The sequence below is a fragment of the Thermobia domestica genome, chromosome 9, assembly GCF_964235325.1.
Source record: "Thermobia domestica chromosome 9, izTheDome1.hap1.1, whole genome shotgun sequence".
NCBI lineage: Eukaryota > Metazoa > Arthropoda > Insecta > Zygentoma > Lepismatidae > Thermobia > Thermobia domestica.
Window position 1 is genome coordinate 41,656,843 of NC_137462.1, and position 14,025 is coordinate 41,670,867.

At 39.1% G+C, this 14,025-nt stretch overlaps 2 protein-coding genes across 5 annotated transcripts in view; one reads left to right on the top strand and one right to left on the bottom strand.

Annotated features, from left to right (window-relative positions):
- The window catches only part of LOC145694600 (multicopper oxidase 3-like), a 171,003-nt gene extending 165,288 nt beyond the window's left edge, over window positions 1–5,715 (bottom strand). The window contains exon 1 of the mRNA XM_081770973.1: window positions 5,555–5,715. Coding sequence (XP_081627099.1) covers window positions 5,555–5,648 — 94 coding nt within the window. The 5' untranslated portion in view covers window positions 5,649–5,715. The remainder of the gene's footprint in view (window positions 1–5,554) is intronic.
- Window positions 5,716–10,871: 5,156 nt separating this feature from the next.
- LOC145694601 (pre-piRNA 3'-exonuclease trimmer-like) overlaps window positions 10,872–14,025 on the top strand; it is a 165,421-nt gene continuing 162,267 nt past the window's right edge. For 3 of the 4 annotated variants that reach the window (XM_081770977.1, XM_081770974.1, XM_081770978.1), the window contains exon 1: window positions 10,872–11,015. The gene's annotated coding sequence lies outside the window, so the exon portion shown is untranslated. Of the gene's footprint in view, window positions 11,016–11,120; window positions 12,050–14,025 lie in introns of those variants that run through there. The other variant, XM_081770976.1, reaches the window with a different exon arrangement.

Below are 14,025 nucleotides of genomic sequence, written 5' to 3' on the forward strand. Positions count from 1 at the left end.
AGTGTTCGTACGTTCACATGTGGGGGGTAGGTTACTATTTCTACTGGTTGTTACTTTCGAGTTAGTTAGAACGACCTGAACTCTTGTGTGTGTGTGTGTGTGTGTGTGTGTGTGTGTGTGTGTGTGTGTGTGTGTGTGTGCGTGTGTGTCTAAGCGCTTACTAGTACATGGGGAGGCACTTCGGATATGTTGATCTCAATTACAATATAATCTAGCTCTAAGTCCTAGGCTAGTCGAGAAAGCGTTACCCCTGTAGCGAACGCGGCCAAAGTGGCTATTCAGTGATTTTACTTTCACCAGATGTGTAAATCATACTGTGAGCCAGTCAGGGTTTCCAGGTCTTTTTGCCAGGTCCAGGTGTGTAATAGCAGAGTTCCAATACTCTGCACAAACCATCTTCTAAGCAGCTGTTTCTTGCTACAATCCCTTTGCCTGGCAACACGTCTTTCCTTTTTTCCCTTCCTTTTGAAATATTTTAAACAGCAGGCGTTCTATTGTTCCGACCCGCACCAAATACGCTCGAGCTGACGTTTTCTCAGCGATTTTATTGCTTCCGCGTTTATGATTAGCCATCTACATTTAAATACATGGTCAGCGTATTCTAAGAGTACGCATGAGCAATAAATACGCTTTGTGATCGCCTCAAATAGCCGGGTACTAAGGAAGATAATGAGGGAAAGAACGGCCTATGCTGTCTACCAGCCAATCAACTGCAATGTTTCCAAGCTTCGGTCATTTTTCAGAGCCAGAGCCTTTCTATTTCAAGTGTGCCAATGTTGGAGCTGATGTCCACGTATGTTTTCCCGTACTTTCCTCAAAAGAGGGGGGAAAAGTTGCTGCGGCCGAGATTTTTCAATAGTTAGGTGTGAACGGGGTTGCTACATTGAATTACTTCACGGACTTCGCTGTGCTCTGTCTTGTTAGCCATTCTAAGTAGCCCACGATCTTCACTCGTCAATACCAAACTTCTGAATGACAAACTGGCAACACAGCTAAGGTCATTCATTTATTTCCTAAAAGCAAAGGTGGGGTTTCCTCTATAAGAGATTGACGGGGGCGAGACAGAAGTATGCTTCACATATTTTCCTAGTGGCGCCGATTTCTGAATAATTTGGAGAGGGGGTTCGGGTATGTCGGTTTCATATCCAAGCAAAGATCGAACGGAAAAATATCCAAATCCTAAGGGAGACCAAGTAAATCTTTGGAGAAGGAGATCTGAGCCCACATTAATAGTAGGTTCCGTCCTTCATAACTTCCGTACTGCTTAATCCCTCAAAATACAAGAACTCAACTGAAACTTGACCGCATTAGCTAAATTAACCCCTATATATAAGCGGCTCGGGTGAATACAATGATAAGCGCCACTTCCGGTGAAATTGAGTTATTAAGTGGAATGGGTTGGCATCGAACCACAGAACAATATGTAAGTAGTTTAATTTTGGAAATGTACCTGCAGATGATAGAAGAAGCTTGTTTGCTATGTATTGTTGCATTGAATTGCATGGGAATGGCCAGCCTTCCTTTCAAGTTTACTTGACAGCTAGAAAAATGTGACATACCATTATGTTCGCCCGAGCCGCTTATAATTTATATAGAAGTGAACTGTAGAAATGTTTGATGGTTAACTACTCATATACCACTGAAACGATTTTGATGTTTTATTTGTAAATTAGTCAGCTTAATTTAGGTAATTAATACATTGGTTTTCACGAAGGGCGTACCTGAGAGGGCGTAGAGAGGGTTTTAAAAAAATGTGAAAAATACTCAGGAGCCCGTCAAGTTAGAAAGATGAAACTCGGTGTATGAACTCATTAGAAATAACAGAAGACATGTTCTAACGTTTTTGAAAAGTTCAGTTTTAATTGGCAAGAGATTTTTTTTAGTAATTGTTTGGCGACTAACTCCTCCAAGATCTTTGCAATGAAAAATGATTATTCTTGGTAAGCTACATGAGGGGAATCAGGGGCGGATCCAAGGGGGGACGATCGGGGCGATTGCCCCCCTCCAGAAGAGGGAACTTTCTTATTTTATATATATAAATAAAACCCATCCCAAAGTTTGGAGCCCTTAAAAGTAACATTATGACAACCCACCGCCCCCCCAGAAGTCGGTCCTGGATCTGCCCCTGAGGGGAACCATGGCCTAACTTAGGTTTCTATTATTGGTGTTGTGGATGAGAAGGATTGCAGTAGAATGAGGTGACATGTAAAACTAATCGAAAACGACCGATAGTAGTGTACAATCAGTTACTAAGATAAATAGTGGCACTCCCGATGGAGAGGAGAGAGGTGGAGAAAAGGGTTGAGTCAAAAACGGCCGATATTAGAAAAATTAAATCTTTCAGTGTTACGTCCCATAATTATGCCGGATAAGCTAAAGGATACGGTGATGAGAAGTGAATGAAGTGGTGGAATGAAGAAAGTGGGAGGAGACGGGAGAACCCCCAGAAACCCACGCACATGGTGTTTGTCCACCACAAAGTCCTCTTGGTATGAGCTGGAACAGGCCCGCAACCAGCCACAGAGGTTTGGGGGCTCGTGGATATGTTAGGGGGGCCCAAGTCATTAAAAATTCTCTTGCACGTATCTAAATTGTATTTTTTGTGTTGAGGTCTGGAGGGGCCACGAAAAGTTTAGGGGGGCCAGGCCCCCCTTTAGCCCTCCTCTAGTTGCGGGCCTGAGCTGGGATTGAATCAGGAATCCCATGCGCCAGAGGTGAACGCTCTATTACTGAGCCACAGCGGCTCCCTAGGCCGCTATTGAAGTCCAATCCATAGTTTTCTGGCCGCTGAGATGAAAACTGACACACAGGTTACTTTTCTTTCATTGGTATGCTGGGGAGGGGGTGAAAGGTAGCATTAGGGATTTTTATCATTACGCTCTTTCATTCAAATACGTATCTAACTAGTGTTACCCACGAAACGCGAAATATCTTGTTTTGAAAACGAGATGATGCGAGTCGACCCGAGAACTGCATTTTTAAAATTTCTCTAATCTCGTGGTCAATACTAGTTCAGCTAAGTTCTACATCTTAAATGCTGTTTACCAGGATTTGATTCCCGGAGGGGACACTCGGTCGAAAGAAATGTAAAAACTTTTTTCAAGCCAGGCATCCTGAGCGAAGTTTTCCTCATTTTCACCAGACAAATGGCGAGATAGAACCTAACATACAGCTTCCCTCCTTCCGCTTCCTCAGATAGTGTCATCATCGAGAGACCTTATACATCATACGTAACGGCCTAAATGGTCTTAGATGCCGACAGCCCAGAAATCTAATTCCTAATCCTATTCCTAAAATAATATTTTAGTAATACATTATTCATAGTAAAGAAAAATAAATTAATAAATTTATTATGCAAACACAATAAAGAACGTTTAGCTATCAACGTTTAAAAATGCGCAGTGTTCACCTATGGTGCATGCAGTCCTTGGTTCGATCTCAGCTCGTGCCAAGTGAACTTTGTAGTAGACAAACACCATGTTTTCTCTGGGTTCTCCCGTTTCCTCCCAATTTCTTCATTCCGCCATTTCATTCATTTCTCATCATCACTGTCTCCTTTAGCCTAACCGATATAATCGTGGGATGTAAAACTGAAATTTCATTTTTTCATAATTAAACAATTTACCCCTGTAGTCAACATGATTTAAATGCTGTTATATCACCCTTCGTGGGTCTCTCATGACAACTAAAGGATTCTGATAGCTTCTAGATTAAATTAAGAAGAAAATCAAGGCATAAATTTTGTATATACATTTTTCGAAACTAGAAAATGGATTCCGAGAATCGAGACCAGACCAGAAATACATTTTCGAGAATCGAGATGAAGCGATAATTTGACAAAATATTCACGTGACAAGACGAGAAAAGCTTATATCTCATCTTGTCTCGTCTCGTGGAGGAACACTAATATTAACAAGAGAAGCATTCACACACTTTTCATAAATTTATTCTTCCCGTGCAAAGAACGGATATTTCTGCTAGTACAATACATTACACAGGGTGTATCAAAAGTCTGGGGCCTCTAGGCCAACTCCAAATATAAAGATACGAAAAAATGGGAAAAAGAGGAAAGTTGTTGAGAATGGGCAAATTTTAAATCTAAAATGGTGGAATATTTCTAATCGCACTAGCCGTTTGGGCTGCATACTGGTAAAGTGCCCTATGTTAAAAGAAAAAAATAACGTTTTCAATTCTGCAGGCTGCACGCAGAATAAAGAAGCGCGTATGTGGCGTATGTAAAGACATATGTTATATGCGTAAATCTTGTAGTTTTTGCACTTAACGTTCGATTATAGGTAACATACTGCAGTAAACGTGTAATTGAAAACTTATGTTTTATAATACTTTCCGTATAAGCGTTCTATCTATACGTATTTTCCGTATGACTGTACATGGCCGATAAGGATCTCATATACAGATGGACGTATATAACATATAGCTGGCATATGTAACATACGTACACGTATGTGATATACGAAAGACTGTTAGATGTCAGATATCCTACAGCGTCATGATGTAAAATCTATTGTTTGTTATGATGGGGACCCAAGGAACAGCTTGTTGAACTAGCAACGTTGCTTTTCCCAAAAAAGCGCGGAAAAATTTTAATCAAGATGAAGATTGGGTTTCGAAAATTGGATCTCGTTATTGCTAATATATACAACATATAGTATGTATGGATGCATTTTTTCTTGTGCACGTTACATGCATGTATATTTCAGTATAACTCTGGAATGTCTGGAGCAATTTCAGCCAAACTTGGTCTTCGTATGATTTATAATCTTTAAATAAAAAAGAAAATATTGCAAAATATTGCAGATGCACCTAGGGATGAGAGCATCTTCTATATTAATTCCTTTCTTCACATTGAAAGATACGTTACGTTGTCTGTTGTTCGTAATCACATCACGGGAAAATGGCTGAACAGTTTGAAATGAATTTTTGAGCATCATTAGTAAACCTACCTCCAGCTAGCTCTTTATTGTTATTTTGATGAAAGGGCGTATACTAAGGGGGTAGGAGGTTCAAAATTTATGACCAAAAATTGAATATCTCATAAGTTTCTACTGTTACTTTTCTTAACTCATGTTAAACACGAATAGCCCTCTTCAAAATTTTAGTAGTTCCTCACTGGCTTCCAATTTTAAATTCCTCTCCACGCTAGGATACCCTTAAAGAAATCTTTTCATCTTTCAGTTTTACGTCCCACGCTCATGCCGGCCAGGCTAAAAGAAACGGTGATGATGAGAAATGAATGCATTGGTGGAATGAATAAAGTGATAGAAAAAAGAACACCGAGAAAACCCACGCACACGGTGTTTGTCCACCACAAAGTTCACTTGACAAGAGCTCAGATCGAACTATGGACCCCACGCATTAGAGGTGAACACTACCACTGAGCCACCGCGGACCCCCACCTACCCTTAAGAAATGCGAGCGCACTGTAAAATAAATAAACTAATGTGCTTTACTAGTACCCTAATACATAGAGTAATGCACTATTTAGTATATTTCACAATACAAGAGCAAGAAATAGGCTAATTTTTTGACTTACCAGGTACGGGCGTGAGATAAATTATCGTTGTGACTGCGGACATCAATCCCACAAAAATTGTCGATCTAAGTAGCGAAGAATGCACAGGCAACATAGTAACTGAAGATTGGACAGAATCACAATATTCCACTTATTGCATCTGAAGTTCCGATAGATGTAAACAACAACTGACCCTCTTTTTCACTAATAAGTCTGTCAAGGGTTTCGTAAATATGACGTCACGTGTGTAGAACCACGCGGAAAACCAGAGTGATAGCTTATGTGATTTAGCGAAGTTCGTTCATCACCCGCAAGAATGGTAGTGGCGCCACATGCAACACTATGCATGTCATCCTTTAAAATAAGGCCAAATTTGTATGTAAAAGTCTTCTTACTGTCAATGGATGTTCTGAATTGTGGGTTACTTGGCTGAAGAATTTAGTCAACCATTTAGCACTAACATAAGAATTATGGATACTTTTGTAAGCCACAGTATGTGTCTTCATTATACAACTAAATTGAATAGCAAACCTTTTACACAATTGTCGCTTTGGCCTTAACAGAACTTAGATTTATCCTTTGGTTACATTGTACTTATTTTTGAAAAATAATGTTAAGAACCAGGCTCGTATCCACAGGGTGTCTAGGGGGGCCGGTCCCCCTAAAATTTTCACGGTAGGCTTGCAAATGAACTACAATATGGTGATGTGCTATAAAATGGTTGGATCGGACTCCCCTAACTTCTACCGCTTCCCCTACATTTTTGGGCTGGCTACCGGCCTGTTGAATGACCAAAAATTTTATTTTGAAAAATGTTAATTTTATATACAATAATAGGAGGTTCCGCCTACTTGGCATCTGCGACGCCCCATACCTGGAGTCAGGTACTTTTGTATGAAATACAGTGGTGTATTTAAGGGGGAATTCCGGGCTTAAGCTCCTCCCAAAATTATAAGTACTATTTTAAAGTAAATGAAATATCTTGCAGAATTTTCACATTTCCAGGAATAAAGTAAGCAAAGCTCCCCCCCCCCCCGAAAAATCGTATATACACCAATGATGAAACACATTAGAATTTTAGTTCTTTTTTAAAGTTTGTTTCAATAAAGTACATTTATTCAATAAAAAATATTTCGTAAAACTACGACTTACCTGTTATTTATAAGGGGTTTGATTTTCGAAAACGAAACAAAGAAAAAAATCTCCTTTATTCACTTCCCCTGTCCATGCGTCCGTCCGCCCGGGAGACAAAAACTATCAAGAACAACTTAAATCACATTTGAATCAGATTCTTTGATGGATGCGATATTCAAACCGAAGAAGGTAGAAAGTAACCATTTCGGGTTTTTACTTCCTTCAGAGCAAAAATAGTAATAGATAGTGAGAAGCGATTTTCAACCGATTAAGGCCTCAAGAAAACATTATGTCTCCATCACTAACTCTCTACTAAATCCGGAAGTGATAGGAATCCACTACAACTTCCGGCTTCAATATTGATCTACAGGAGTGGTGCATCCAATCGTCCGGACCCCAAAACTTCCTAACTCAATAAAACTATAATTGTTTAACCCTTTCCGCCCGAACTCGCACAATCGTGCGGGTAGCTTTTCTGTATTACACAAGCAAGAATTTTTTTCATTTTCCACGTTCACTACGGCTTCAAACCACACACAATTGTGCGGGCCCACTTTCTCAGAACCTACGATGGACCCACACATCGTTTTAATAAAAATGTTCTATACATGTTTCATGTAGTATGTAAAAACCGGCTTCATGAAAATAATCTAAGAATTTCTACTCCCGTGTGGAAAAGGTTAACGGGGAAATGATGGCTGTAGCATGAAAATTTGATCTTACACTTCTCCTGTACTCTATGTCTTACAAAGACAATCTATTTTATCTGAAAATAAAGGTGCAAGTATTTTACAATTACTTATCATATTTTCGGGTGCAGAATAATACTTGTTTAACACTACATAGACGTAGTGCTTTGTAGTATTAGACCCCCCCCCAGAAGATCAGACACCTCTCAACAAAAATATATAGGTGCGTGCCTGAGCTACATGGATCAATTACGAAAGGGGACAGCGAGGATTTTTTTTTGAATCGATTTAAACGTTCTAGGAAAGGATACCAACATCTCTTAATCCAGTGGTTCTCAACCTTTTTTGATTCACAATACACTTTACTGAACGTCCAGACATCGTGACACACTAATAATAATAATAATAATAATAATAATAATAATAATAATAATAATAAATAATAATAATAATAATAATAATAATAATAATAATAATAATAATATCTTTTATAATAGTGAAACCAATTAGCTTTTATAATAACTCTATATTGCACTGGAGCCCTTCTCAGTCGCTAAGAGGTTAGTGTACGCGCCTTTGGCGTGGGAGACCCGGATTCGATTCCCGGCGGGAGCTCATGTGGTTCGGATTCCACGTTAATCAGTAGGTCCACGTCTCATATAGCCTCGCTGCTGAAAGGGACGTTAAACTCAAAATCAACTCTACTCTATATTGCACTGAGTATTATTGCTACCGCTCGGGGTGTTCACTGGTACACTCTGTCTCGATTTTAACTTATTATTATTAAGTTCTTCGTGATTTTTAAATTCTAAAATTTGGCGACACACCTTAAGGGACTGCATGACACACCAGTGTGTCCGGTAGATCAGTTGCGAACCACTGTCTTAACCTCTATTCAAACCGGAAGTGACAGAATGCTGCCACTTCCAGTTTTAGCCTTGATCACCATACAATAAAAAAAACTGTAATAGATACTTACAAGCGGTTTTCTTTAATTGTTTATAAGCATCTCAAGAATATATTCTATCTTCACTCTAATCTTTCTATTAAACTTTGAAGTGGCAGAAATCAGCCACTTCCGGTTTTAATGGTGACCGCTATACAGTGAAAATTGTAATAGAGAGAAGCTTTTTAATTTGATTAGTATTTTATAGTCAGTTAATTGAATTGCAAATGTGTGGCCTCACGTAGCGTAGTCACGTTCGGTGCGAGCTTTCCCGGGTTTGATTTCCGGTGGGGGCTTTGTCGAAAAAGTGTAAAATGCTTTTTCAATACAGCTACTCTGAATGAAGTTTTCCTGGGTTTTCCTCATTCATACCAGGCAAATGCCGGGGTGATACCTAACTTATAGGGCCCAGGCCGCTTCCTTCCTTCCCCAATCCTTTGCTCCTTCCCATTCCCCGGATAGTGTGCTCGACGAGGGACGTCATCCTTCAAAACGTGACGGGCTAAATGGCCTTAGATGCCGGAAGTCCAGAAAACTAAATTCTTAATCCTAAATCCTAATTACAAATGCAATGCTTACATATTTATTCAGGGCCGGATTTAGCATTTTTGCGCCCCTAGGCCCAATATTTTTTTCCGTCCCCTAATCTGGTTAAAGTTACTTTCCTAAAAACCTTTCTTAAAAAATTATATCAGGTGAATTGCTTAAACATCACTCCACGATGTAATTTTATCATTGCAAGTTTTTTGAGGAATTTACTTGGTTCTGGGCTTAACAAAATACCGTTAATGTATTAAAAAAAAAAAAAAATGGTGAACTTTACAAATAATTATTTGTTCCAATGAACTTCAAAATCAGAATGCTTTTGATTTTTTTAATCAATTCAAAAAATATGTTAAGTTATGACTATTTATTTTTATTTTTAGATATTTTTTATTTTTTCTCTCGGCCGTGCGCCCCCTGGGAGCTTGCGCCTATAGGCCCGGGCCTATTGGGAAATCCGGCCCTGTATTTATTTATAGCTTAGCATGCATACTAACAGTAACATTTCAGAGAAAAAGGAATTTAAAAAATGTAGTTCAAAAAATTCAATCATTTTCTAAATCTTTCAAAAATTAAGATACATCAGGTGTTATTAAATTTCGAAATTGTAAAAGGCATTAAAGAAAGTATTTTAATCTTCTCTTCAAATAATTCGGTATATGTGCGTCACAAAGCAAACAGAATGACCCGAAATTCTACTGCGGAGCGCTCTCGTCTTTGAAACAATGTGTGTCAGCTTTTCTTTCTATTTATTTTTTTGGGGTGGGGAGTATAAGAACAAATCCCTCCCAACTTGCTCGTGGTAGTGTACACCACAATCCTATTTCCTTCAATCCCGCCTGCTGCAAGGAGGTAGAGAACGGAAGTTTATTCTCTAATGAGAAAAGTGTGAGTACACTATAGTCAGAAACAATATTAAGTATAGGTTGGTGGTATAAGAAATGATAGCGCCAACCTATACATAATATTCTTTCTGAGTGTACGTATGGGCAGACGTTTCAAGGCCTATTCTGTGAAGCAAGCAAACACAAGAAAGAGCCAGAGCCAAAACAGAACACGTAAATAAAGAGTAATATCATAGAGTCTGATGGTGCTGCTGTTGATGTGTGTTCCCCGTACTTCCCTCGAAAGGGCAGGGACAAATCGCTTTGGGTGATATCTTTCAATAGTTGAACGTGGACGGGGTTGTCATATTGACGAGCTTCGCTGTGCACTGTCACGTTAGCTATTCTAAGTATCCTACGATCTTCACTCGCCAAGACCAAAGGACAGAATGACAAATTGACAACACAGCCGAAGTCATTCATTTCTTTCCCCAAGGCAAAGAGAAGCTTTCCTCCGCAAGAGAGCGGCGGGGATGAGGCTGAAGTATATTTCACATATTTTCCGAGGGCACACTTGAAACAGAAAGGCTGTAGATTACGCTGTGTTGCCAAATCTCACATTACATCAACCATAGTTGTAGATTTCGTATTAAAATAACTAAGAAAAATGTTCGGTTGTTCTGGTTCCTAATTCGTATACAGTTTTTTTAAAATAATTTTCTTCATATTAATTGGAAAGAGAAGTCGGGACTATATTACAGAGCTGCCCTTGCCTAAGCACCTACTGGATTTGAACTAGTCGCCTTTTTTAGGCATACTAATAAAATATTAACAATGATTGAATAAATCTCATCGACCGATTTAAAATATCATTCAGACATTTTTTCCAGACTCTAGTCCTATTCCATAACGATTTGTGTCACCACAACGTAAAATCTGCGTTTTCGTTTGCGATAATAGGCATAGCGGTTATAATGATTTTTGAAAGTTTTGCGTCGCTATATACTCTTCAATTTTGCGAAAGTTTTTACAAAGTAAGGTCATCTACTGCTTGTACAGAAGAAATGTTAACAGGTATATTTCATATCTATTTGTGTCAGCGCTACACAAAATGTGCAATAATCGTTATAGCTGTTATAATAATTTCTCATTGCGTCGGCATAAGCAGAGTTTTGCGAAGACTAGTACCGATTTACCCCATTGTACGAGGCGAGATAAGAATCGATTTACAAAAAGTCCCAATTGGGGAAATGAAGTTAAGGAAATAAAAAGAAAAATCGTCTGCGCATAGGAAACCATGAGGAGATTGAGCAACCGGTAATTTCATGGTAATACATATAAAAAAGGTATGTAAAACAGCCCTGGTTACGCAGATATTTGGAAAATAGATGAAAGCACTGAAATCAATTAGTTTTACACTACTTTTGGCGATACTGTTACCACGGGTAGGTTAGGAACCAGTGTTGAATACGCGTAAACACTGTCATAAGCTATGGTCATCGTTTGTATTTTTGTTTATGCTTTTGCGTGCTTTACGAGTAAATGACAGTCGTGTAGGTTGGCAATCTAAGGTCACAATATAACTTGTTTATCGGGGAGAGGTGATAAAATACTTCGTATATCTTAGATATTGGACTTCCATTTTTTAGTTTTATGTAACGGCTTGGAAACTGGAGGACGAAGACCGGCATAAAATAGATGGTTAAGGAATAGGTTTGAGTGCTGTGTCACCATATCACACGAAAAATCGAAAAAAAGTTCTAAATTAGGTTAGGTTAGGTTAGACCTTCAAAACAGTGGCCTGTAAACTTTTCCAGGAAATCGAAAAAAAAAGGTATTATTTAATTTCTCCCTTAATTCAATTGGTAGTGACTGTGGCTCAAGTACCGACTTCGGAGCCGCTATTCGGTAGACGGTTACTAAAAAGAAGCATGGATACTATCTAACCTAGTCAGGGCAGCAGCACAGCAAGGAGTCCGAGAGGTAGCGACAGGGTGCATTCGTAGAGACGAGGCGCGTCAACAACGGTGGACATACACAAACGAGGATCGAAAAAAGTACCAGAATAAACTTCATTTGGTTAGATTAGATTACCTTAGGTTAAGTTACGTTATATTAGGTTAGGTTAGATTGAGTTACGAGTGAGTTACCTTCAAAACAGAGGCGGTAATCTCCTACAATTTGGAACAGAAAATTACTATTTGCTTATAAATAAGGCGTCCAGTTATTTGGCATAAAAACTACAGTACTGATACAAAAGCACGAACCGACTCTTGCTAGCTGATCACTAAAAAGCACAAATGCTGTCTAACCCAGTAAGGCACGGCAAAGCTGGTGGGCCCTCGCGGATGTGCGTTCGAAGGGAGCAGACACAGCAACGGTGAGTATGCACGTAAACGAGGGTAGTGAAAACACGTGTTTCTGGCGATAATACGAGTTTCAATGGCACTGCCATAGTTTAATATTTTTAACGCTCTTCTTTTTAACATAAAATGAAACTTGTGTACACTGTGCAGAAGTACACCACGGTAGAGGCCACCTAGCAACTTAGATTGGTTAGGTTACACGTTCATTATTTTAATATACTTCTATAAGATCCAAACATGATATATCTCAACCTTGACATGTATATACGCGATTTCCACACTGGCTTTCCCGCCACTAACACATGACAAATGTGCCTCTCCGCCAAATAATCCCTTTCGTGTCCACAAACAGTGCCGCTTACAACATAAAAAGCAACCACTTTCATAACTTCAACTATTCCTCTTATCTGACTTTCATTCACTCTTCCTCACAAACGGAAATAAATGCCCTAATTCACCCGGTAAATTTCTTAAAATTGGTCTGACGATATAGCACTTAACCAAGAAATGTACTAAATTAGGTTAGGTTAGAGCTTCAAAAGAGAGGCATGCAAACTTCCAATTTCGAGTAAAAATCTTGTACAGTCGTGTAGAAATATACGCGCCATTTCCACACTGCCCTTCCCGCGACTAAATCATAACAAGTGTATCTCTCCGCCAAATAGTCCCTTCCGCCTCTACATAGCTACAGTGCCGCTTGCAACATCAAAAACAACCAGTTTCTTAAATTCAACTATACCCCTCACCTCGGTTTTAGTGTGTATTTCACTCGTGAAAGATTAGCTATACTGGGAAAATGGTGTTCCTCGTATTGCCAGCTTCTCCTTCGTCTGTTACCATCTGGCTACGTTTTTTACATGAAGAGTTCACTCTTGTCGATATATGTTAGCGTGCACGCCTTTGATACAAGAGATCCAGGTTCGATTCCCGGCGAAAGCTCGTGGCTCCGATCTCACGTTTAAGTTTTATTTCCACATCTCATATAGCCTAGTTGCTTTAAAGGGACACTAAACTAAAATCGAATCGAATAAATAGCAAAGATAAACTTTCATACGTTATATGCATGTTTTTTGCGTTTATTATCTAATCTGACCTTTTGCACGGTACTGTGCTTAAATCTCTTTGTATAGGTTCCACCAAGAAGCATGCCATACACGGATTCAGAGTAGATTCAGATAACAACGAAATCAGTAAATTAACAGTAAAAAGGTCATTTCATCACCTCGTTTCTACAACCTCTGCTGTTATGTAAGAGTCGTATAAGTTGCCATCTTTTAACATTGACAATCGGGCTGAATGCGGACATTTCTCGTTGTCAGGACTGTTACATGCTTTTAGGCTCTGACTTCTCAAAATACATCTAAACATTTTCTTATTCGAATACAAGACATATACCAAGACACGGACTTAAAAAACATTCCAGCTTTTACGAGTTTGGTATTACTAACTAACTCTCTGGCTTATGGAACCCGGAGGTTCAATACCGCGTTCACGGAAGCTCTCCACTGACTTCTATCCTTAGCCAACTGGATCCAGTTTCTACTTTGTATTCCTATTTCTGCGAGATTTATCTTAGTGTTGTCCTCCCATCTGCGCCTATTTCTTCCTAATGGTCGTTTTCCTATTGGTCTTCCAGTTAAGTCTTTGAAAGCGTTTCTACTTTCTTCCATTCTGGTTACATGACCTGCCCATCTGAGTCTCCTAGATTTGATGATCTTAACAATGTTCGGTAAACCGTATAAGTTATGTAGTTTCTCGTTATGAAGTTTCCGCCATTCACCATTCCCGTTCCTCTTGGGTCCGATCCGAATATTCGTCTCAGGATCTTGTTCTCAGATACTTTCAGTCTACGTTCTTCCCTCAGAGTAAGTGGCCATGTTTCGCAACTATACAGAACAACAGGCATGATTATCGTTTTTATATATATTTTAAGCTTCAAACTACACAACAGAATTCGCGACGAAAAAAGATTTTGAACTGAATAATAACA